The sequence below is a fragment of the Kwoniella shivajii genome, chromosome 8, assembly GCF_035658355.1.
Source record: "Kwoniella shivajii chromosome 8, complete sequence".
In the NCBI taxonomy this organism is placed as follows: domain Eukaryota; kingdom Fungi; phylum Basidiomycota; class Tremellomycetes; order Tremellales; family Cryptococcaceae; genus Kwoniella; species Kwoniella shivajii.
The window spans coordinates 1,203,903-1,225,583 of NC_085915.1; the positions used below are offsets into that span (position 1 = coordinate 1,203,903).

At 42.0% G+C, this 21,681-nt stretch overlaps 9 protein-coding genes across 9 annotated transcripts; 5 read left to right on the plus strand and 4 right to left on the minus strand.

Annotated features, from left to right (window-relative positions):
* Positions 1-29: 29 nt before the first annotated feature.
* IL334_006188 (uncharacterized protein) lies at positions 30-534 on the plus strand (the record flags this gene model as incomplete). The annotated part of the gene is made up of 3 exons (XM_062937892.1): positions 30-117; positions 219-313; positions 430-534. 3 exons carry the CDS (start codon positions 30-32, stop codon positions 532-534), a joined length of 288 nt encoding a protein of 95 aa, XP_062793943.1.
* Positions 535-739: 205 nt separating this feature from the next.
* Positions 740-2,512, minus strand: IL334_006189 (uncharacterized protein; the record flags this gene model as incomplete). The annotated part of the gene is made up of 8 exons (XM_062937893.1): positions 740-1,031; positions 1,096-1,175; positions 1,258-1,303; positions 1,374-1,470; positions 1,594-1,705; positions 1,780-1,921; positions 1,986-2,096; positions 2,181-2,512. 8 exons carry the CDS (start codon positions 2,510-2,512, stop codon positions 740-742), a joined length of 1,212 nt encoding a protein of 403 aa, XP_062793944.1.
* A 622-nt stretch (positions 2,513-3,134) lies between these two features.
* Positions 3,135-5,047, plus strand: IL334_006190 (uncharacterized protein; the record flags this gene model as incomplete). The annotated part of the gene is made up of 3 exons (XM_062937894.1): positions 3,135-3,685; positions 3,773-3,826; positions 3,916-5,047. The coding sequence occupies 3 exons, from the start codon at positions 3,135-3,137 to the stop codon at positions 5,045-5,047; spliced, it is 1,737 nt and encodes a 578-aa protein (XP_062793945.1).
* A 652-nt stretch (positions 5,048-5,699) lies between these two features.
* IL334_006191 (uncharacterized protein) lies at positions 5,700-6,243 on the minus strand (the record flags this gene model as incomplete). Its single annotated transcript, XM_062937895.1, has 3 exons — positions 5,700-5,801; positions 5,966-6,060; positions 6,156-6,243. 3 exons carry the CDS (start codon positions 6,241-6,243, stop codon positions 5,700-5,702), a joined length of 285 nt encoding a protein of 94 aa, XP_062793946.1.
* A 2,115-nt stretch (positions 6,244-8,358) lies between these two features.
* Positions 8,359-14,244, minus strand: IL334_006192 (uncharacterized protein; the record flags this gene model as incomplete). The annotated part of the gene is made up of 6 exons (XM_062937896.1): positions 8,359-10,283; positions 10,346-12,626; positions 12,679-12,770; positions 12,824-13,470; positions 13,539-14,123; positions 14,189-14,244. 6 exons carry the CDS (start codon positions 14,242-14,244, stop codon positions 8,359-8,361), a joined length of 5,586 nt encoding a protein of 1,861 aa, XP_062793947.1.
* A 290-nt stretch (positions 14,245-14,534) lies between these two features.
* Positions 14,535-14,888, plus strand: IL334_006193 (uncharacterized protein; the record flags this gene model as incomplete). Its single annotated transcript, XM_062937897.1, has 1 exon — positions 14,535-14,888. The coding sequence occupies one exon, from the start codon at positions 14,535-14,537 to the stop codon at positions 14,886-14,888; it is 354 nt and encodes a 117-aa protein (XP_062793948.1).
* Positions 14,889-15,369: 481 nt separating this feature from the next.
* IL334_006194 (uncharacterized protein) lies at positions 15,370-16,844 on the plus strand (the record flags this gene model as incomplete). The annotated part of the gene is made up of 4 exons (XM_062937898.1): positions 15,370-15,509; positions 15,599-15,751; positions 15,921-16,078; positions 16,162-16,844. The coding sequence occupies 4 exons, from the start codon at positions 15,370-15,372 to the stop codon at positions 16,842-16,844; spliced, it is 1,134 nt and encodes a 377-aa protein (XP_062793949.1).
* Positions 16,845-17,494: 650 nt separating this feature from the next.
* On the minus strand, positions 17,495-19,667 carry IL334_006195 (uncharacterized protein; the record flags this gene model as incomplete). The annotated part of the gene is made up of 11 exons (XM_062937899.1): positions 17,495-17,524; positions 17,588-17,794; positions 17,864-17,903; positions 17,957-18,225; positions 18,293-18,391; positions 18,470-18,587; positions 18,653-18,787; positions 18,861-18,942; positions 19,017-19,145; positions 19,246-19,277; positions 19,375-19,667. The coding sequence occupies 11 exons, from the start codon at positions 19,665-19,667 to the stop codon at positions 17,495-17,497; spliced, it is 1,434 nt and encodes a 477-aa protein (XP_062793950.1).
* A 505-nt stretch (positions 19,668-20,172) lies between these two features.
* On the plus strand, positions 20,173-21,595 carry IL334_006196 (uncharacterized protein; the record flags this gene model as incomplete). Its single annotated transcript, XM_062937900.1, has 8 exons — positions 20,173-20,190; positions 20,260-20,280; positions 20,346-20,385; positions 20,481-20,585; positions 20,749-20,819; positions 20,876-20,897; positions 20,951-21,084; positions 21,221-21,595. 8 exons carry the CDS (start codon positions 20,173-20,175, stop codon positions 21,593-21,595), a joined length of 786 nt encoding a protein of 261 aa, XP_062793951.1.
* Between the last annotated feature and the right edge of the window lie 86 nt (positions 21,596-21,681).

A 21,681-nucleotide genomic window follows, 5' to 3' on the forward strand; every position in this document is an offset into this window, starting at 1 on the left:
CCACGAACCAAAAAGATCAAAATACAAAAATGGTTTTCACAATGATCTGCCTTTTAGAGGCTAAACCTGATAAGATTGAAGCTATGAAAAACCGGATCCTTGAATCGGCACCTATCTGTGAGTATCCTCTTATACCATCTTCGAGATTCGCGAGAAATCGGCACATCATCATGCTGATACAGAGCTGACTTGGGTTATGTGTGTTTGCGTGTGTGTAGTCCAAAAAGATCCAGAGACATTAGAATGGTCTGTTCAACAAGATTTAGTGAACCCTGCAAAGTTCATCATTGTAGAAAGGTTTGAAAGGGAAGAGGTGAGTCTTGATTGCGTTCTCCATCTCACCTCCCAATGACTAAAACTATCGTCGTCAAGCTTCACCATCACTACGAGGGAATCGAAAGAGCTGACGTTGGATGAATACTCAAATAGTCCGAAAAGATATATCATCAAGGAAATCCCATCTTCCAACCTCTCATTGATTTCTTAGATGAGAACATGGTCAGACCATACGAGCTACACTGTATCAATACATGATCAATGACTATATGCATTATTGACGAGAATAGCTGAGAATACATGTGCATGATTGTAGCATTGATTCGATAGGTATGGAAGGGTATCATCGATCGTACCGATGCTCTCGTCTAGGTACAAGCAGACATCCGTTCAAGCAATATGATATCTATAATATATTGGGCAGCTTAGTACACCAGAAATAGCTGTGATGCACGCTTTGTTCTCATCGCATACGCCATCGAACATAATCCTCTTTCAATATTCCACCCCATCTTCCATTTTCTGTTCCCACCTCCCCAACTTTATACAATTCGCATCCTCTCCTCGGGACAAAGCTGAATCTCCATACCGTAGCTGAGGGCAGTGGATCTTTTGGGCTTAGGGACCCTGGTGGACGGAAGATTAGTGGATCTGTTGGGAGAACGTGGGTGAGGACGAGGGAAAGGACAGCATGGAGGAAATGCAGACAGGGATTTGGAGTCCAGGGTGGGTATGCGGAAGGGATAGATGCGATGCTGTTCAAGCGTCGTTAGCACAGATTTGGAGTTTCCCTAAAAGGGTGCAATTGATTTGACTTGCAATCTTGGAATTTTCTCAGTTTCAAAGTGCCGTTGAGCACAGAGTATACCTGCGTCATCTCGAAATCCAACTTGTATTTCCTGGTTTAGGTGTGTAATCAGCGAGCTTCCGTCAGAAGGAATTGAGTCGACAAGACGACACATTGCGTTAACTGAGACTTACGGGGATACCTAGCAGCCAGCTTTGAGTCCAATGCTTCAGTAGCTTCCTGCAGTGCTTCCTACTGTTAGAAGTCTGATTCTTGTCTCTGTCGACTCAATAAAGCCTTCTTTACTCACTTATGAAAGGTGAACTCCTGCTTTTCGTTCTCGATCACCTTGTTCGTTTTCAGCTCTACACATTTCTCAAGTCCCGGATGAGGTGTGCCAGGTTCCGCTAAAAGTGGTATGGGAGGTCAGCGAAAGTGAATTATGTAGTACCGAGGGTGCCATATAGTAGCTTATAAGGTTTCGATCGAAGGGATAATCGTGACATATGATTTAACATGATGATGCTCACCCCTCACACAATCTACCTCTCCACCAAGACATAATGGAATGTCACCTATAGCTGATCGCACAACACTACTTTCAGGGTTAGTGTCGCTCAATTCGTGCAAAATCAGTTTGAGCTAAACTGACTTGCACCACTATATCACAGCTTTATTTAGCTCGAGACTAGCTCATCAAGCTGAAGGTGACTTACCTGTACATTTGTATTCACATCTCCACCCCATCCTTCCGGCCGATCCTCTTTACTTTCTTCAGATTGACTAGGGATCGTAGAGAAGGACTCGAAAGAATATCCCATATATGTCGGTCGTGCCCATGCTGATAGCTGTTTGCGCCTGGAACGTATTACCTATCAGATAATCCGCTTTGAATTCGGTCAAAGTGCCAAGTATCACTAACCTTTTCGCCCGGGCGTGCGGGGGATCATGTAGCTCTATATACACCGATCCATCCAGAGCTACTGCCGTCATTTCCCACCCTTCGCGATCTTCATAAGGAGCAACCATGAGTCTATAACAATGGTCCATTTCAATCAGAAAGTGATTATGTCAAATATTTGCAATGGAAAGTTTGGCCTGATGGAAGAGAGCTCACCTAGTAATCATTCCTCTCCATGTGACGATTCCTCCTTTCCTTTCAGCTTGCTGTCCGCTTTCCTGAACTTCTCTCAGAGCGTCGCAGAGTCCATCAAGATGTTCGTCCTCATCCTCATCTCGTTCAACCTTTGTCTCGAACCCATAATTCAGATCTGACCCGATGAGGGCTGGTCGATAATAGGCCATAGATGAATCATCATGCTTGATACTTCGATCAGGTTGATGAGAGTATGTCGTGATCAATGCTGGGCGGCGATATACCGGTGGAGGGGCTCGAAGGGAGAGCGGAGGAAGAGGTAGAAAATGAGCTGTTTTGGAGGAGGATGCCATGGTGCGCTTCTTGCATGAGCGATCGAAAGATTGAGGTTTCTTCGGTGTGTCAATTCAGAGAACCAGCTGTAGCAGCTCCAGGTGTGGCCCAGAAGAACAATCAATGATGAGCAATGGTGCTCGCGTTGATGTTGATGCCTGTCACGTTGTTCGTTGTTGGGTCATCCCATGTTTTGTTCGTGAAGTGGAGGTGATTGACATGTGAAGTGTGATTCAGGGTTGATTGCTTGATCTGATCGAGATTTGAGATGATTCCGATGGCAAAAGGTTGAGATGTGATGAGATGTGATGCAAATGAGGTGGGGGAAGCTGAGATTACAGTGTGCATCAGAAACAGCTTCCGATACCATAGATACCTTCCCTGCAACACAGCGGGTGCGCCAGAAACACGACCTTTGCAAAAGAAAAGATTGCTTTCCGAGGCCGGGGTTGTGAAGGGAAAAGGCAAGCTTAACCGTGCAAGAGATTGAATATTGTAGACGTAAGTTAAACAATTAACTCTCAATCATCTCACACGTATGCTGTAATTGAGGAAGAGTTCTCTCGTATGTTCATTCATACCACATACTTGTTAATTATTGCAATATCAGCTGATTATTAATTCATTAGAGATTGGCATGCGATGACCTTTCTCTCGTTCGGCTTACCTATCCTCTCAGCAGGATTAGGATTGATCCCCATTCTTATATTACATTTTCGATCATACCTATCTTCTTCCCAACGACCCTCTTCCACTGCATTACCTTCGTTGTTCTTTCCAGCAATTACGACCCATGGTCGATATCTACCTGTGACAGCTAAAAATGCGTTCACGTATTCAGTACTTTACTTGGGCGTTGATATCGATTCGTTAGAATCTGGTTCACTGGATTTACCATTCAACGTAGTGAAATACGGTGGGAATCCATTGACTAAGTTGATTGGATTAAGATCAAGGAATTACCTTTCAGATGGGGATCAAGGATTTAGAGTGAAATTGGAGAATTTGTTGGACAAATATGGAATAGAAAAGGATGATATAGGCAAAGTTTGGTTGGTCACGCTACCTAGTTTAGCAGGTTGGGAAGGTCCAAATCCATTATCAACTTGGTTCATATATCGAAAGACAAAAGATGAAAAAATCGGAGATCTCTTATGTGTTGTGTTGGAAGTACACAGTACTTTTGGTGAATCGTAAGTTCCCATTCATCGCATCATTCACATATGCTATCAGAGCTACAGATAAGTATGAAGCAACTAACACCACTCTATGTTCTGTAGACACTCGTATGTATTGAAAAACACTTCCGAGTATCGTCAGGATCCAGCACCAGGGTATGTTCAGCTTTCATATCTGCCATAAACCTTTTTTCGCTTTGCAATTACAGGCTCGAATTACATGCTCATTGCTCTGTACTCTACAGCTATGATCTTGCCTTCAAGATACCCCGATCATTTCACGTTTCACCTTTCAATTCTAGAGATGGATATTACAGAGTTGACTTAATGAATCCATTCCCTGATCCTGATCCCTCTCTCTATCAATTGAACACTCCCAAATTCAAGATATTCCTTAAATTGTTTACCTCAGAAGATCAGCATAAATTAACCGCAACATTATCATCTGGACCATCACCTCCTATCCCTTTAGAACCTTATTTCATCCCTCAAATACTATCCACTTTGATCAAATGGCCATTCACCTTGATGTCAGTGACTTTCCGGACTTATGTTCAAGCTTACAAACTTCACTATGTCAAGAAATTAGCTTTGTTTCCTAGACCTGAACCGTCAAGTGAAACTTCTCATCAAGTCTTCAATCCCCCTTCGGTAGATAGAGAGAAAATAGGAAGGGGATTGCAAAGACAGCCTCCTTCTTGGACCGAAAACAAAGCGAGAAAATTGTTCGAGAAATGGGCCGAGAAACGAGTGAAAGATTCAGGAATTGATCTGGAAATCAGTTTTGGAAATGGTAGACAAGGATTATCCATACCTTACACAGCTAATTTAGAAAAAGAATCCGGCGGTCATTCGAATGGACGTAAATATCGATCGGAACTCAGGATAAAGTCATCTGATCCTACGTTCTTCACCAATCTTCTCGTTTCACCTTCTCCACGACACTCTCTTATCTTATTTCCGGAACAATCAACAACCGTCTCTTCATCTGATACATTCCTCCAATTCTTGTCTTGTCCTACTATAATCACTACCGATACCACAACGTCATTCACATCTTCAAGACGCATAAAACACTTTCTTCATCTCTACGCGAGTTCAGTTTACGCACCACCACCTTCGATACCACCGATCCTATCTCTTCCTGCGCATTTCACGCAAAACGCATATTTCTCTTTCAGGGATAGGTTGGATGTAGCGAGAGTAGTGTTTTGGTACACATTCGGAGAATCTATAGAGGAGAGTTTGTTTAACGGTCTAGGTGTCAGTTTCGTTCAAGGTCAAGAACCGTGGAAGATATGGGAAAGGGGTTTGAAGAGATTGTGGGGAATAGATACCATTGCAGTGGACAAATTAGGTAGTTATCAAATCCAATAGATTGCTTATAGATGTTTTCGGGCCTGTTCTAAGATGTGTACATAGATTATTCAGCATGTAATTGATCATAATTCAAAAAGATTGATCGCGCGTCCCCTTCATTAGGACAAATTCGAATCTTTCCAATTGATAATTTGAATGTACGATTTATGATAAATACACAAATCATGTTATTTCTTATGTTCCAGTCGATCTGAAACATACTTAATTAAATACTGGCATATATGCCAGTATCGTTGTAAATGTACTACGCTATTTATATCGTAGTGCAGGTGGTATTTCATCCAGTACAATATTTTGTGTTGGATATTTATTTATGGTGTCGTCAATAGGTGACGCACCAGAATTGATTATAACGTCGTAATGAGTACGACGTTTTTGAAATCAATTTGAAAGATTCTCACACCAATGTGGTGCTATTAGCCGTTAAGCTACGCGATCGATTTACTTTCCACGTAAAGAGGTATATGTACCGCCAGTGGCCGTCAATCAATGTATGACAATTATCATATGTGCAGAATTCGAATCCGACTGAAAACAACCATTCTGTTGTATCCGATAGAACCAATCTAAATCTCAATTAAGTGATGCTGACAAGAATGGATTGCATTATTGACAAATACATGATCGAAATCAGTTTTCCTACCCAAATTTACAGGTTGATATGATGAGGTTCATTGGGTTTCGTGACGTTCTCCTTTAACCATTTCATCGTTTCTTCGAAAATTGGATTTTGCTTATGATCTGCGTGAGACTGATCATTGTTGATCCCACATCAATGACAGTGCAAATAAATCAATGTCAGCAAATCGTCTATCCAGTCAATATATGCGTCGAAACCACATATATATATATACATATACATATATGTGTGTGTGTGTATCCAGAAACTGGATCAAATGATTAATTCGAACTTACAGACTGCTTGTCATACCTTTCCACAAGGATAAACTTTTGTGGATTTGAAACATCTTGCTGTAATGAGAATTCGATGGTTCCCGGATCTTTCTCGTCTATACATGGTGGATTAAAGAAAAACTCATCAACCTTCTCATCGTATGACAATATGACGAAGATTTCAGACTGTATAAGGAACAGCAGTACTTACAGATCTTACCTGCTTCAGTCATGCGTGATTTGACCGCTTCGATAGATTCGACTTTTGCTTCCACGAAAACGATAACCATATAAACCATTTTGGTAGACTGTGCACTTCGGTCTGCTTTTGGGGGTTCCCGAGATTTTGATTCCAAAAGAGATTGAGATTGTTATTAGTGATGACGGTATTGAGATTGTGTAGTCTGAGCTTGAGATTGACGACCTTATGATGAGCATGCAAGAAGGGAAATGTCGATCACTTTGAAGTGTTCTTATCAGCTTCAAGTGGTCACCATCCGGCCCGAAATCGCCGTGCATCGGACATTTGATAGTGGAGGGCCAAGTCGGCGAAGGCGGATTTGTCGACTGGAGCAGAAGGTTATCGGCGGAGGTGAGTATTTATAATTTATGATGACAGAGAATGATCGTTTCGCTCTTTAAGAGTCATGTGTTGGCGTTCACCAAAGTAAGACACAGATCTTTGAAGACCCGTGCTCGCTTTTGTCTAGTTCCAGTGACCACATGTCCGCACAATGTACATCAAGAACATAAAAAGGCCAAAAAATGATCGCGCGTCTCTGTTATTGAGACAAGGTGAACTTTTCGAGCAACCAAGATCTATGCCAATTCCAACTTTATCAGAGTCGATATTGAGATAGATCATTTTATTATTATCAAGTAATGTCAGCCCATTCGAATTTGGACTGAATACATGATTTTATGACAGATTACCATCTCACAGCCTGTGAATTGGTAATCTGTATTATATCCGCCACTCGATAACTATGATCAAATTATAGGTGGCAGATCTTAGCATGATTAACGAAGAGAAGTATATCGCCCCTCAAAGAAACCATGTTTAAGCGTCGTATATCTTTCTCCCGTATGGAAGAATGATTTCGACGTGCAGGTTTGGTTGCTTGAAAGATTCAGAGACCGATGTGGTCCGTTAACCGTTAAGCTACGCGATCGATTTATAATTCATATCAAGACGTATATACCTTCTACTGCACCGGATCATAGGAATGGGGCAGCTCAAACGCTTTTCTACGTATCTTCTGGATTTCAAGCATAAGACCATAATCTCTCTACGTGATTGGTATCGTAGCACTAAGCATGGCCCGGATTATGTAGTTGATTCTTACTGGCCGTTTGGTTCCGGATTTTCAGGTAAGTTCAAGCGCACAGACGCACACATCCTTTATGGGACTGGACAACGCATTCGAACCTGCTCAATTGTACAACTTTTTAACTTGAGCACGACTTTGAGATCATCAAGAAGCCAAGTGACTCTATATACGCGCTCGGCAACTGTTCCACATAAGAAGAACATAAGTCGCTGTAAAGCCAAAAAGATTGATCGCGCACATCCCAATGGGCGTATATGCAAGAACTACTTAGGCATACGGCGCACTCGCATATACATTGCTCCGCACGTCCGACACCATGTACATGCAAACGTGCTTCACTGCGTGTAGTTAGGCAATATATATGCGAGTGCGCCGTATGCGGTCATCTGAACATGCAGACCGTTTGTGGTCCGTATAAAACTGCTACGCTACGCGGTCGTTCATAAATCCTGTTTTTAGCGTATATATAGGAGAGAGGAGTATGTGTGTATCCATCTATAGGGAAACATTGCCACGAGGTTCAGCTGTGTATGCGTCAAAGGAGCTTCGAGGTATCGCATCTTATGTGTGACTCACCTCAGCATTCAACACTTCCGACCATCACCGCAATAGGATGACCCTAAATCTGATCTGGTGTTCCTTGCAAGTCATGATCAGCCAAAGTTGCAGTACGTCGTCAGCCTCCTATTATGTGGACGCTGTCGTAAGCATCCGCTCTGTAAGGCGTTTAACATATTTTTGATCATATTATTGATATACCGTGTGCGTTTCGTCAAAAACTGTTGCACCGAGCGGTCGTCAGCAGAAGGGTTTGTGAGTATTTATTGTCAATAAAGGAATGAGTGTACCGAGATGAGTGCCGCATCAAACAAAAAGAGAAGAGTTGATTGATTTATACATTCTTCATATCCATTTCTGTGACGTATGAGGGGTATCATAAAATGCAGGTATACCAAAATCAACATATCACCTTTATCTGCCTAACATCGTTGTTGAATTATGACACCCATCTTTCCAAAATTGACTTGGTTATCTCTTCGGTTACTCGCGATCCAGGAATCTCTTTCTCATGGTGCCTATCAATCAATTATCCCCTCCAAAAGATTTCTCCGCCCATCGTTTCAATACTCCTCTCATACCAGATTCGTTACCCATCATTGATTTAAAATCACTTTGTAATTCTCTTAAGATCATTCCTTCTCTACTTCCGCCTGATCCTCCTGATATCCTCCTTGATTTGTTCGAAGGTATATCAATTTCCATGGATTCATCGTGTTTCTCATCTGGAGGTAAGAGTGACTGACGAAGTAATATTTGAGTCAAAGACAATAATGATGTCGATTCTAGTAACTGAGTTGTAAGGTTCCTGAGTGAAGAGATTTCCTCTATTTCTCTGTTGTTGTTGTTGTTTGTCGATTTGGCAGGCAATCTATCTGAGATAGTAGAGGTGATCAAGTATATATCATTGAAAATTCCGATCGGATCAGAAGAAGAAGTTGAGTCGTCTTCATCTGAAATCAAGATATATTTATCAATTTCGATCGGATCCAAGTTATCTTCTTTCAAAGTTTGCCATGATCGAGTCAATCCTACTAAAGTCAAGATGATCGTTCTTATAATCCTTAATAAAGCGGTTGATCTACCAGCTAAGATCGGGGTTTTGTCGTAATCAAACAAATTGATTTCACCTTCTTCTTCTAACGTTTGTATTTCTTTGTCCAAATTAAACTTTTCTTCTTCCGAAGAAGGTATATATAACGTTGATAATAATCTAGGATGTGATAGAGCATATCTAGTTGATTTCAGTAGATTGATTGCTTGACCTTGATAATCAGCTAAACAGCCTGGACCTAAAGCGTTCACAATCCCATAAAAGACGTCTAACACTAATTCAAGTTCCGTTAAAGCAGGTAGAGATAAGGGAGTTTCGCCATCCCATGACATTGATTTCAACATTTGTCGATTTACCACTCTTATGAATGGGATAACATCTGTCTTGGTGAATGAAAACGTATCGGGTAAAGTCGATAAGAGAGTCTTGACGACCAACAGCATTCCACACCAGATATCATGTGTTGAATTGCCAAACGAATTAGGTGAAATGATTTTTCCGTGTTCAGCTTGGACCACAATGGCGTTATCTGAATATCCAGGTAATATACCTAATACAGCCAACTTTTCTGCTGTTGTTGGATTCCCAGCTAGCGATAGATGTAGCAACAAGACACTTGAAAGATGTATTGGTAGTTGATCGTTCACTATTCTTGCTCGAATCAAAACCTCTAGAGACCTTCCAATCACATTGAAGCCTTGAACTTTGTCCAACCATGCTGCATTTCCTGTCGTTGAGGACAACTTGCTGAGTTCACACAAGACTTCGATGATCATACTGAGATTTCCGGAGAAAGTAGATCTTATTCCGCGGTTGATTATGTCGAAGACTACATCAGCAGATTCGAGGGCGAATATCGTCCCTGCATCGACTAGTGATTCGCGAGAAGTGACGTTTGACGTGGTAGCTTCGGAGTTTGACATGGCTTGAAGCAATAGGTATAATATCCGAAGGACAGGTTGATGAATTGCTGGAAGGTCGGGATGTCTCAATGATACCACCGGTGGGAATGACTGGCTATTTACGATAACGACCATTGAAGAAGCAAGTTGTTGTACGAATTCAGGATTAGGTTGTTTCTCTTCTTGAACATCCAGAGCAGTTTCCAGGACGACAGCCAAGATAGACAGTCGCTCCACTTGAACAGCGAACATCACATCACCTCCGCGATATTCCTCTGAAATGACTTCAGAGATAGATACACCAGCTTTGAGAGCCGCATTGGTGGCAAGGCTATCGCCTTCGGTCCAGGAAGATATTGCTTCTGCCAATTGACGGAATGATCGAGTAAGGGATATATCGGCATCGAGCATTGACCAATTGAGGTTCAATAGGTCAAGGGCAAGATTGACTGTTGATTGTTGTGTCGCTGAACTTTGCACGACAACAGTACCATCTAAGTATTAGACATCAGATCAGCGGACCGACTTGCATAACCATTATTAAATTTTAGCTTACCGTATAAATATGCTCTTCCATATTCTCTTTCGGAGTTCAGCTTGATAGTCTTCAGTCTTACTAGATTACCACCATTGGCTGTGATTCTTTTCCCTTGATCTGCGTGCAATTCAGGGACGCAACTGTTATGACTTGCCATTAAACTGGCTTCCTGAAGAGCCGAATTGTTCCTGAATAAAGATAAAACCAACATTCTAGCTTTAGTCTCAGGTAGGTCATCATCGTCATTATCTAAGGCATAAGCCAATTCCGATGCTAAAAGGGAGGTAGCATTTGCTTTTGCCTGGACGGAATAAGCGTATCGTTGGATTCTGGAGGTGAAGTCGTCTGCATGCATCGAAAGCGAGAAAGATGGTGGGGCGGGTACAATCCTTGTTGATAAATCGAATATGGATTGCCAAAAATCGGAATCTTTGCGTAAATGAGTAATGGCTTTATCTGCTCCAGCAGCTCTCATTATTGATTGAAGATAGTTGAGCACAGCTGAAAGAGTATGAGGAGATTCTCGGAATGATACTTCCCACGATGTGATCTCATCAACGGCGACTTTGAGCGTCCCTTCCATTCCATCGGCATTTACCGACCCAATACACGCTTGTACGCATCCAGGTTGAGTGGAGACCATCGTTGAGAGTAAATCCCATACTGCTGCCCGAACATCTAAATCATTCATCTTCGTGGCAAGGTCTGAGAGACTTTCACATGTTCTCGAGGGGCTGCGAAGCATACTCGCCAAGGAAGGTCGATGGGAGTCTTGACCGATTGTTTCAAGATATACTCGAAGAGTCTTTAGGATGTTGGTAACATTGCTTGTTTGAGCAGAAGGCGAAAGAGAGATATCGAAAAGCGCATCGACAAGCTGGATCTTATCACCGGAAGGAATTGCGATTGGGAGAGCGAAAAGTGATTTTGGTAAAGCAGTAGCGGAAGTACCAATCATCGAGGATATGCGGAACAATGTTCCCATAAACAACAGTGTTTCGTCCAGACATTGTACTACCATTTCCGCATCTACGTGTCGTCTGGATCCGATCAGGCGAGGGATCAAATAGCTAGCTTGGGTGATAGCATCTACTAGTGGGCGGTACGTCAAGGGTGAAGTGGACGTGATGAATAGGTCAATCAATACCTGAGCGGCAGGTGTAGGTCCACTTCCATCAGACGATAAAGGATGACTGAGGACGGTGTCAAATATACCGACAAGAAGGGAAGACAATTCGTACTTCTTGGCCACGTCTTTATATCTCCAAGCAGAGAAGTTGTTCCATATATCCGCGAATACCAGGTGCAATGCTGATCGCAAAATCACTATATCCGAATCTGGTATATGGTCGGCATTGATGACAAGCGTGTAAACCAAACTCAACACTGATGCTGTAAGCACATGTTCACCTTTCACAGAGTCCGCTTGAATCAGACCAGCAACACTTCCTCGTTTCTTACCACCGGCGTCGAAGAAGCCGGAAGACCTCAAAGCGGGCCATATGTTGCTTTCCGGAGCGGTGATTAAAGATTGTATAATGTTGACCGCATCAGACACGACTGACGATTCTAAAGTGAACTCAGTTGTTTTGCTGTGTTGAAGGACAGTAAGAGCGAGATGTAGAAGAGATTGACCAGATGTAAGGTGATGGTCGGGATTGAGCTGAGTGAGTATCGTCGCTTTGATATATGATGATGATTGCAGGACTGAATGGAAGAATTTAATGCCGGCTGCCAGTATCTCGGATGTGTCGAGCTGCATGTCGAGGTCTCTCACGGATAGATAGATACTATCTGGTGGATGAGAACCATTTGCAGGTGATCGCTCATCAGCAGATTTCAGTCCAGCGGCGGCTTGAAGGATTTCAAGGAGTAATGACCATCCAGAGATGATTTGGTTCGTCCACATGACTTGAGTTAAAGTTTTGGTTGCTATGATGAAGCCTTTTGACCCTCGAGGTATGCTCGCACCTCCAGGTAATATCAGAGTTTTTACCGCTTCGACTGATTCCTTCCCCATATCGTCTTTGCCAAGATACTTGCACCATGACGATTCGACAGTGTGAGTTATAGTAGGCAGATTGGAGAAGTAATGTTGTACCTGCGCCGCTGGGTCGGTACCGAATACGTCTGACGATGTTTCCGATGATCCTGACCCTACCAGTGAAGATAGTAGTCGAGGGAGATGAGCCGGCTGATAAGGAAATTGACTGCGATCAAGTATTGATCGTCTCTCGTCGTAGGGGAAATCCGCAATCCAGTAATCAGCGGCGAGGAGGGAAGATGTGGACTTTGAGCCCTAGAGCTATATTAGCGAGATGAAGCTTTTTCGTCAACAGGATGATACTTACTTCGCCAAAGACAAGCTCCCAAGCTCGATATAAACCCGGTCTATCGGCGATACTTTCCAGTTGTACAAGTTCAGAAAGGCCAATCAGCAGATCTATTGATGAGATCATCAGCTAATTCTCTGATATCAGTATGCTTCCAGCTCACCCTTGAGCACTTTTCTCTGGAACAGACCCGAGCCTGTAGCTATATCTCCCGGTATATCTCTTGTGGAGCCTAATAGTGGTCCAGATAGTATGACCTCCAACCAAGGGAACAGACCTGATGGTAATCTAAGAGCCCTAATAGCCATATCCTGCCAAGTTATCACACCATCCCCACCCGCAGGAGCTATATCACTCGGTAACGATCTAATGATGATTGCCCATGCTAAGCAGATGATCGACATTGGCCAAATAGGAAGGGGTACTGCTCCAGGTTCGTATTCAGGATAATGAGGAGCCAAATCACTTGAATAATCTGCTAAGAATTCGTGTACCGATAAAACTTTCTGTTTATTCTGTAAAAGCGTTCCGTCTATTTCTTCAATTGGTTCAGATGGAGATACGACTTGACTTAGACACAAAGCTTCTAACGAAATCAATAGTATCAAATCTCTTATGCGTATACTGATTTTTTGACATTCCATGTCATTTTCCCATATTTCTCGATTAGCTTGTGATGTGCCAAATGATGACATGACAGTCCCTCTTGTAAGTCCTTCGGAGATCTCTGCTGAACGATTGGGTGTTTGGTATAAAAGGACGAACAACAATGTCACTAGTTGTTCTTGTAATCGTAATTGATGTGTAACCCTACCACAACACAGATATCAGTTAATCTTCACCGATGCTAACACAGCAAAACGAAAGATGTGACTTACCAGAAAAGCGCATGAACACCCCGCTCACCGTCATGCAGGTCTCTTTGAGCCAGATTACTAAACGCTCTAAAGGCACCTTCAATATATTTTGACGTATCATCGATCACCTCGATTCTTACATCATTTGCTAATTGACCTAGTTCTCCTTCATCGTCTGAGATCTTCAGTATAGCTAAAACGATTTGAGGTGTAGCTACAACTTCTTCAGAATACCATAGTATTATCCTTTCTAGTATGTGATCCTTTTCTTCTGCTTCTGCTTTATCCAGATCGACCTCATCTAAGCTGAATGTTTGGTATGATTTCACTAACATGAAGCTTGATATTTCGTCTATTCCCAATCTGTCTGACAATCTCAATGCGAGTGAACGTGTGGGCTCATCAACCTGTACAGTTACCGATGAATGAGGGAGGGTGAAAGATGATTTGGATATTGTTGATCTGGAATTTGAGGAAGGATTGGAGAAAGGCGTCCATGGTGTTGTTAATCTCTTCTTGTGCCACGATAGCAATGCTCTGAGTTTAGGTATGGAAACGGTTGAAGAATCAGAACGAAGAAGTGTATCTCGAATCGTTGTCAGTGGACTAGGGATAGGTACATGAGCTGACTTCCTACGTTGTCATTCTCGTGATATAGATAGGTAGCTCACCACAGGTAGTCCTCTAGCTCTAATGCTGTCGATGGTCCTGCTTGAGGTTGGACCATTTTGCTCGTGTACGTTGTGCTATAAATATAAGCTAGAATGGAAATGTAGTTGGGAACAACTATGTTGTTTTACTGTGCTGAATTGGATTGATATTTGTTGAAATCATTGTGGGACGCGAGAAAGCCTTTGAGGCTAGAAAGAGTGACACCACGTGGCTTCTTGTCAGTGATGTGTTATTAAGCCGGTCGTCGCTATCAAGCTTCATGATGCTTCCTTATACTTTCATTCTTCGATGCATCAGCACACCTTATTTGGATAGATGCACGTTTACTCATCCTACGAATCAAAGATGCCAAAGACTCAGATCAAATTATCAGATTACTTGTCCGGAGAACAGTGGAAGGAAGTATTGGAATTAGTTGAAATAGAAGAATCGAATCCCAGAACATGGCAAGCTGAATGGTGTACACGACACCATCTGGTCTTACAGATATACGATGAAGATTGGAATATCGTAGCTGAAAAGAAGCTAACTATCACGTCGAGACTGCAAGAATATATAGATCAGATGAATCTGGCTGTATATAAAGATCAAGTGGATTTCTTGGAATCTGCGGGCGAAGCACTTAGAAAGCGAGAAGGAGATAAACTGCATTCTGCTTTGATGGAAGCGAGGAGATCAAGAGACAAGACATCATCATAAGCTGACCTCACTCACCATGATTTGGACAACGCGAACAGTGGATAGTTGGAGACCTTGAAAGATAGCGTTCACGGCTGAGAAAGTCCCCCTCTTTGTAGTTCTCGCACCTCCAGCAGTCACCAGACTTGCCAAGCCTCACGTCTCCCGGTACATAGATCGTATCTTATGGTGAATCTTCGTTCCTCAGAGCTCTGCAATAACTTTCGTATCACCTGTTATATAGTTGCGATATGTCCATAATGAATATGCACGGGGTGAAATGCCACATTGATATCGGCTATTTATCACGTACACCCATTTAGTACTGTAACTAGTATAGTAACCGGGCTGCTGTTGTTCTCAAATGCTCAATCGTCCATGTCGTTCAAGTATCCATCTTCCTGTTCTTTTGACTTACATTCAGCTTTCCACATAGACATACAGACCTCGCTCGCAGTAAATCAGGGTATTTGGCTCTTGTTAGGCAGCATCACAAATAGCGATGTCGAAATATCCACCGGGGGGAAGTCTACCTAATATCTTACCTCCACAACATGCCGAATCTAAACGAGATAGAAAGAGGAGAGAAACTGTGAATAAGATTGAGATGTTACATGACGAGAGCTGCAGGAACAGGGATGAGTGAGTTCTCCCCAATATACAAGATCAACACGGTTGCAGCATCTCTAGACTGCCTCTTTGAATCTAATTTGACTCTTTTACGATCTTAGAAAATTCTCATCCTTATATAAAGAATTTCATTCAGAGAATAAAGCAGTCAATTCACAACCACCAACATCTGCAAAATACCTTTTAAGAGTATATCCAATTTCGATTGAAAGAGATGCTCTGCTGGAAGCTTCAGAAATTGAATATCAATACAAGTGAGTTATTGGACTGCTGTCTGTACTTGTTTTTCCTTTGCTTTACCTTCACATGGACCGTGTCCCTCTCTCAGTCCAGTGTTGATGGCTTCGAATCTCACGTCTTCACGATCTGTGCTTCGTCATTTGAGATGCTCTTATTGACATGCTACTTCCAACCACTACTTAGAGCCAGCCAAGCTAAGAAGATGTATGAATCCGAGAGAGAATCTATAGAAGCACAATATTGGGATTCGAGAGACCAAGTTCGTCAAAGATTATTAGCTGCCATCGAAGATCGAAGAAGGAAATTGAGAGAAGAGAAAGAAGGTGGTGATGTAGTCACTGGTGAGTAAACCAAGGACGTTGTCGTATGTTCAGACAAACAACTAACAGATACTTTTGTCTTTCTTAATTGGTATTCAATGCAGAAACGTTACTGGATGCTCAAATAAGACCACGTCCCGTTAGGAAATTACCATTTCGCAGAAAATCCAATCAGTCCAATCAAAATTCAAATTCTCGTGATGAAACACCTTCCAACAAAGAAAAGGAAAATGGCTTAGTCAATGGTACTAATGGTACCGTCACCAATGGACATAGTGAAAAAAGAGATAATAGAGATGGATCACCTTCAAATACGAATGGAATTAAATCAAATGATTTATTATTGCATACAATGATGTCACCTTCATTAGCTGTTATATCGACTGATGATATAATTTCACCTTCATCATCGTCTTTGATCGTACACCCACCTGTGAATGGTGTATTGGCGTATGTCCCTCCTCAACCTGGAAAAAGAGGTCCTCGGGGTAAAAATCCTTTATTAGCAAATACGATCAATGGAAATGCTGGAGGTGATTTGGATCCCAAAGAAGGTAACTTGACCGCACCTGGAACTGCTACCGCTTTGGGTATAGCAAGTGGTCAAGTAACTGGTCCAGGTCCAAGATCAAGAGGTGTAGGTGGAACGAGAGATCAAGCATTAACTTTAGGAAGAAGTTTGGCAGATTTAAATAAGATGATACCTGCTTCTCAATTAGAGACAGATTCAGATTGGGCAAGAATGCAAGGTACAGGCGGGAGAGGAAGGAGAACAAGAGGTGATTAATACTTCACTTGTTGATTCGCAGTAGTGAACCAATACCGGTCGGGAAAAGAGAGTAGTAGAGATAGACCAAATGTACTTCGTAATCATTCGTTCCTTGCTTGTAATTAGACTTGGCTTTTTGAAATGTGATACCTTGTATTTTCGAGTGAAATCTGGATATACTTGATAACAAGCTTGCCCGACTAGTCCAGCTCAATTAACTCCATACACCTTCTCGCTGTATCGTCCTACAGCGGTTGACATATGACACGATTTATACCCTGGGCAAATTCCACGGAAAACCTCAATACTTTTCATTCATGTGCATTCACAGGTCGTACGGCAAACTGGGGGTAAAGTATGATATTTCTGATACGAAAGGGGGATATTAAAAGTAGGAAAAATGTGTATATATCTATACAGAATAGCAAGAATAGACAAAATATGAGAGTTGTTTTCCTGTTCAACAAGAAATCAAGATAGGAGTAAAAGTAATAAGAAGAAGGGACATAAAACATATATACACATGAGAAGGCGTTAAGGGGACGTTCAAAATAAGGCAAAGTCAATTTATTGAGCAATGGAAATAAAGGAAAGACATCCTGTTCGAGTACTTTTCGAGTTTCGTATTTCGTAGGTGGGTATACTCTTTCAACGATAATTCCAACCGATCATTTACCTAGGCCAAATCGCTTTTTCTGCTGATACCACATCGTACTATCAGCTATGGAGGATCACTTTTAGAGGAAAAGAGCGATACTTACCGATCCTTTTTCAGGTGTTAAAGGTCTTCCACTCTCGATTCTTCTCTTTTTATCTTCTAATTCTTGACGTTGTTTCTCCAAAGCATCCTTCATCTCTCTATGTCTAGCATAAAGTTCTTCTTCAGACTGTTTCAACTTGGCTTCTTTCTCTTGCACTTTTTGTTGGAAGACCATCTTCATTTCCGCTTCCATCTTCGCGAGTTTGGCCTGAAATTGAGTAAGACAATCTCGCGATCAGCGATCCAGCAGTACGCAGAAGGCAATGTATCGACTTACCTCGTGAAGAGCTCTTTCTTCAGCTTGTTTGGCAGCAGGACTTGTTGCAAAAACTGTCAGCACGATAAGTCTCGAAAGGCAAGATCCACTTACTTGGTTTCCTTAAAAACAGTCTCATCTTGGGATACGCCCATAGCCTTGAGTTTATCCGTTCGATAATTTTCATATAATACGTCATTAGTGTGTTCTCTCAGTTCCTCCATATGAGTTCGAACAAGCATTTGACGGAGCTTGACGAAGTCACAGTGGTCTTCGTTATCAACCTCGATCACTCCCCATGGATACGCTCGACCTCGGACTTGTCTTCCATCAGGAGATGAGACGAGTGAATCGGATCCTACAACTGCAAAAGGGACTTTGCTCTGGAAACGGATTGGGTAAGGTCAGCTGTCATTCGGTCATCAGGTTAACCTAAATTTCTCAACTCACGATGATTTCTTCGTTCTCTTGAATCGTTTCTTCATCTTCGTTTTCGTATTGAGGCGGTTGGAAAATTCGAATCCCGTGTTGAGTGATATCGGCAAGAATCTGACCGGGAGTAACGATATTAGCTATAGCCTGGATTGGCGAACGGACAGGCGGGAAATGAATAATCATCACACTCACTCTTTGTTTGAACAAGGAAATCTCATCATTGGTCATTGTATCTGCTTTGGCAATAACGGGAATCAAATTGACTTTGGTATGAAGTCGTCGCATGAACTCGATATCGATGGGTTTAAGCCTACAAAGTCGAAAGGAGGTGAGCTAATTTTCTCTATTTCATAAATTAGAGATCACTTAGCTCACGAATGTCCTGTAGGCTGTATGAAGTAAATACAAGCATGTACTCGGTTATCTACTACCTTGAGTCTGTTTACTCTATTTTCTTGTTCGAGATAAGCATCAAATCTAGCTTCAATATTATCCACAATAGGTTTCCAACTATACATCACATGGTCACATGGTCAAAAATCAGCTATCACTCTTGAACACTGTCAGGGAGGAGATAACTGACCTCTCATCGTTATTAACGAAATCACCAAAACCAGGTGTGTCAACCACAGTCAAGTTAAGTCTGACACCATTCTCCTCAATTTCTATTGTCATTCCAATAGTATATAGCCCAATTAGCGCCATTCCAAAGGAGGTTATGCGATTGACATTCACATACCAGCAGAGATACTCTCAATCTGTACCGTTTTGCCCCTATCTTCACCTGGAGTAGGAATGTTTTTAGGTTGGTATAATTTGGTTTCGAATAATGTGTTTATGAGCGTTGATTTACCAAGACCGGATTCACCTGTATAAGGAATCGCAATGACTATGTCAGCATGTATTCAAGGTGGTCCTTCCGTGTTGAACAAGGGATGTGGGTCTGTGCGTTGTTGAGATATACTGACCAACCACCATGGCAACAAACTGAAATCCACGTCTATAGATGATCAATGTCAGTTTAGCTCACTCGTACTGCTGATCGACAACATCATTTGTATGGTTGATCCATCAGGATGAAAAGGTTTCATACTTACCTTACACTCTTTCTGTGAACTTGATTAGGTAAATTACTGAATCCAACCCAACTTGCCAATTTCTTTCTTGCCAGTTGTTGTTGTTGAATTGGATTAGCAGATCCGTTCAAGCCATGTTCTTGTTTCACAGGATACGATGAAGGACTTGTCGCTCTGGCTGAGATATCACCATTTTGAGTAGCTGCTGATGATCTTCCATCACCGTTATACGATAATGAACCATTCCCATTTCCGTTACTATTGCCATTACCGTTTGGTGAATGCGATCCGTTTTCATAATAACCTTCTGACATTTTACAGGATCAGCAGGGTAAAGCGAGGGAGACAGGAATAGGTTGTTAACGAAAGGTATATGAAGGAATGAAGATGAGTCTCTTTTTGGTATGAAGTAAATGTAAATGTATACTATGAACTGAATGGAATTGAATGAACAATATGAAAAAGCACAAACCACAACCACGTCCCAATCGCAACACGCGCTCGGGGCACCATTGCCACGGGGTGAAACATGCGATAAAACCACGCGAGTGCCACATTATCGGTGTTTAGGGGTTATATCGATGCATCCCACACTATCACTATCACTGTCCCCCCTCGAAGTGCTTTCTTCGTTGATTTCAACAAAGATTAGTTGCAATATCATTCATCTCCAATACATCGACATAGTGATACCATAGAATAAAACAGAAAAAAGACCAGCGCCAAGATCGCATTGATAACTACTGATTCACAAGGAGATATTCATTCGCCAATACCCTAGAAACCGCGCAAAAAGAATAGACTGTTCTCACCTGAAAGATGAGGCTTACTCCAGATGTATGTTCATTCATCCTCCACTATCATGTTGCTGCTGTCTGTATCGCGCTGACTCAGACGTGTCTACAGTATGTATCCAAAGCACCTTCAGTCAGTTTGAACCCCTGTTCTCCTCAGAAGTACCATTCAGTGATCGCTAAACAGGTATAAAATAGCATCTAAATCCATTGAAAGAGAGAGAGTTGGAATTGAGAGGTGAGCTATACTTGTTTGATCAATGGCAGGGAATGTGGACTATCAAGATCAGGATGGATCACGAGGTCGGCCGAGCTGACATTATCATTCAATAGGATTGCAAATACCTGTCATTGAAAATCTCGCATCGCATCAAGGTTCTTACGATACGCTCAATCTGACCGATAACTCAATAACGGTATTAGGGAATATACCTCATTGTGAGTTGTGTTTTATACCTACTTCGTCGGTGAAACTGTGTCAGCACAGAAAGGAGATATCGAAGCATGAGAATGGCGCGTAGAAGCGGTTACAAGCATGGAAACGCCAAACATTGGATCAAATCATCTGAGAACATCGCTAATTCAGTTCTCAATCAATTAGCACCGAGATTGACGAGTATTCATGCTGCACAAAATCAAATAACCAGTATCAGTCCTTCGTTACCGCCTAACGTGAGTTGCATAAACCTCGCTTTGGGTGAATGTCAGCTGACAAGCAACATAATCAGATTCCAAACCTCGTATCTCTAGGTAAGCTATGTAGGAACCTTCCTAGTAGAACTAGCTTATACGTCTTCATCTAGTCCTCACGAATAATGTCATATCATCTCTCGCTACTCTCCTCCCTTTAGAAACATTGACCTCATTACGGCATTTAGTGTTGAAGGGGAATCCTGTAACTCAGCAGGAACATTACAAGGAGTTTGTAGTGTGGAAGGTGCGTATCTTCCTGTGTCTCTCAACGGGATTGGAGTAACCATTCTACCTCTCTCATCGTCAATACTTTTCAACTTGAGTTGAAGTCTCCGTATCTATTCTGGAACGGTGCTGACTGGAAGTGTCCGTACTCTTAGGTGGCAAAGGGGAAATTACATACATTAGATTTTGAGCGAATAAAAGATTCTCTGAGAGAATCATCACGTAAATTATTAGTTGATCCCTCTACGGATCTACCTAATTCATTAGCACATCAGTTATCTATCCCAACGACATCATCCATCCAACAATCCGCTTTCACATCTTCAGTAAACAAACCTATTGCAAAAGGTGGTAAAGGTAGATTGATGACTCCAGATGAGAAGAGACGTGTAGTAGAAGCTTTAACAAGAGCCAAAACTTCAGAAGAAGTCAGGAAATTGGAAAGAATGTTGGCGGATGGTATAGTACCTGAAGGTGGAGTTGATAGTGCTGTTGAAGGTGGTCAAGAAGAACAAGTCAATGGATCATAGAGGGGTTATTCAGTCCCGTGTCTTCGGATGGATAGTGATGAGGATGGACTAAGGTTGGATCCCGGAGAAAGATCATTTTTAAGCCC